Source organism: Salvelinus alpinus, chromosome 8 (genome assembly GCF_045679555.1).
Source record: "Salvelinus alpinus chromosome 8, SLU_Salpinus.1, whole genome shotgun sequence".
NCBI lineage: Eukaryota > Metazoa > Chordata > Actinopteri > Salmoniformes > Salmonidae > Salvelinus > Salvelinus alpinus.
The window spans coordinates 14,862,566-14,865,291 of record NC_092093.1 but is presented as its reverse complement, the minus strand read 5'-3'; the positions used below and the strand labels follow the sequence as shown (position 1 = coordinate 14,865,291).

The 2,726-nt window shown below is 41.9% G+C and overlaps 1 protein-coding gene across 1 annotated transcript; it reads left to right on the top strand.

Annotated features, from left to right (window-relative positions):
• On the top strand, positions 1–1,595 carry LOC139582594 (gap junction delta-2 protein-like). Its single transcript, XM_071412731.1, has 2 exons — positions 1–211; positions 617–1,595. The coding sequence occupies exons 1-2, from the start codon at positions 135–137 to the stop codon at positions 1,470–1,472; spliced, it is 933 nt and encodes a 310-aa protein (XP_071268832.1). The 5' UTR covers positions 1–134; the 3' UTR covers positions 1,473–1,595.
• Positions 1,596–2,726: the final 1,131 nt, after the last annotated feature.

Genomic DNA, 2,726 nt, shown 5'->3' with positions numbered 1-2,726 from the left:
GGCATGAGCGAACGCAGAAGCGGTGGGTTACCAATGCATTATCCAGATACTGGAGCATCTGGAGTAAAACACGGGAAACAATAGATTCCACAGGAATTTTGCACAGTGCACGGTGTGCTATCGTCTCCGAATGAATGACCATGGGGGAGTGGACAATATTAGAGCGTCTCTTGGAGGCGGCTGTCCAACAGCACTCTACTATGATCGGAAGGTAAGAGGGAAAGTGAGGATACTTTGTAAAAGTGTTAGCAGGAGTGTGTGTTTGATCAAGTGCTGAAAGTGATTGTGTATAAAGAACTGTACAAAAAAAAACGCTAAAACCCCAACAAAGATTCATGACAATATGCAAAAAATGTGAACCAATAGGGAATCATTTGATAACAGAGCTGTCACTTGAGATGAAACACTGTGGTGCTTTCCTTCTAGAAGAGAACTGGCTGGTGGCTTTCAGCACTGGATAGCTCCCATTTAGCGTCTGCTTAGTAGCCTACACTAGAGCCAGCTTTACTTTGAAATCGCTAATTGTCTCTATATCTTGTTTGTTTAACAATCAAGCCTATCATCTCTGCACATCTGAACTGAGACATTTTTGTTTTCGTACTTGTTTGTTTTGTAGGATCCTCCTAACTGTGGTGGTGATCTTCCGGATTCTAATCGTTGCGATCGTTGGAGAGACGGTCTATGATGACGAGCAGTCCATGTTTGTGTGCAACACCCTACAGCCCGGCTGTAACCAGGCCTGCTACGACAAGGCGTTCCCCATTTCCCATATCAGATATTGGGTGTTTCAGATTATTCTGGTGTGCACCCCCAGTCTCTGTTTCATCACCTACTCCGTACACCAGTCCGCCAAGCAGAAGGAGCGTTTGGAGCGGGGGTACTCCACCGTGTTCCTCTCCTTGGACAAGCGCCATGATTCCATCAAAAGAGACGACAGCAAAAAGATCAAAAACACCATTGTAAATGGAGTACTCCAGAACACGGAGAACTCCACCAAAGAAGCCGAGCCCGACTGCTTGGAGGTGAAGGACATCCCAAATTCGGCCATGAGAACTAGTGGAAAGTCTAAAATGAGGAGGCAGGAGGGAATCTCAAGATTCTACATCATCCAAGTGGTTTTCCGAAACGCGCTAGAGATAGGGTTCCTGGTGGGTCAATATTTCCTCTATGGATTCAATGTCCCCGCGGTATATGAGTGTGATCGATACCCCTGCATCAAAGATGTAGAATGCTACGTTTCAAGGCCCACGGAAAAGACAGTGTTTCTGGTCTTCATGTTTGCGGTCAGTGGCGTCTGTGTGCTCCTGAACTTGGCTGAACTCAATCATCTTGGATGGAAGAAGATCAAAGTAGCTGTCAAAGGCGTGCAGGCCAGGAGGAAGTCCATCTACGAGATCCGTAACAAAGACTTGCCTAGAATGAGCATGCCCAATTTCGGCCGCACTCAATCAAGTGACTCTGCCTATGTGTAGCTGTCGATTTCAATACAACTGAATGGAACAATTGTAGCCTACAAAGAATTCACATATATTTAATAATAATGTGGTAGATATTTTATCTCACCGACTTCGTTTGCGAAGTAGGTCGGGTATATCGATTTTATTTGTATTTTATGGATAAGTAAAAAACAAACGGACCAAAACGTTTGTTTGTCATATATACACACATACGAGAAGGCACTGATGCAACTTTTTAGTATGGTATATCCTATATTTTGTAAAGTGCTTCTTAAAAGCATTTAATTTGTGTTCACATATTCACTCTGTCGTTCACTTCAGCAGTTGAACATGGAGCAAATACTTGCACTAAATATGAATAATGAGGCAAAATATATCCGATTTGTGCTGTGACGTCTTTTAATGACATTCTGCCGGTTTTAAACTCCACATACCATTATAGGCACGAAACACACACATTATTTGACAGTTTTAGGGTCAATATTCCTCAAATGTACACAAATGCATATTCATTCTTCTAGTAGGCTAGATCACTCATTTCAAATATTTGTCAGATAGATCAATGACATTAGCACTATAAGTTGTTTTGGTTGCCTGAGTTTGCACCATTGACCTTAACCTATGTGATCACTCCATTGGGGAATGGGGGGGGGGGGGGGGGGGTGCTGCAAATGCTGACTTTTTTCTTGACTTTTTATTTACACCCAAGCGCCCATTCCTTTTATTTGTGGGGAAATTGATTTTCATGTCATCAAGTGCCATATATGTACATAAATATAAACATGACCATATCTATAAAGTATTCTCTTCATTTTGAAAGCTTTCATTCCAGTAAAGGCTGTTGTCATCTTTGATTTGAATCACTGTGGTTTCCATGTAAATGGTATGCTACTATATTATTATCTATGGTTTCATTTGCAACATACAAAAATAAACAACCTTTGCATATTCAAAAAGTATTGACGAGCAATTAGTCAAGTAGACCACACATCTACAGGAAGTTGGAATCAATAACAAAGGGCAATAGATTGGCCCCTGGTGCTACCATTTTCCAAAGCAATAATTTACACTACATGGCAAAAAGTATGTGGACACCCCTTCAAATTAGTGGATTCGGCTATTTCAGCCACACCCGTAGCTGACAGGTGTATAAAATCGAGCACACAGTCATGCAATCTCCATAGACAAACATTGGCAGTAAAATGGCCCGTACTGAAAAGTTCAGTAACTTTCAACGCGGCACGGTCATAGGATGCAACCTTTCCAACA

What these genes read in the sequence shown, in the direction of transcription:
- LOC139582594 (XM_071412731.1), top strand. Translation starts at nt 135, where the DNA reads ATGACCATGGGGGAGTGGACAATATTAGAGCGTCTCTTGGAGGCGGCT. An exon ending in CACTCTACTATGATCGGAAG is followed by an intron (nt 212 to 616) that starts GTAAGAGGGAAA and finishes TTTGTTTTGTAG; the next exon opens with GATCCTCCTAACTGTGGTGG.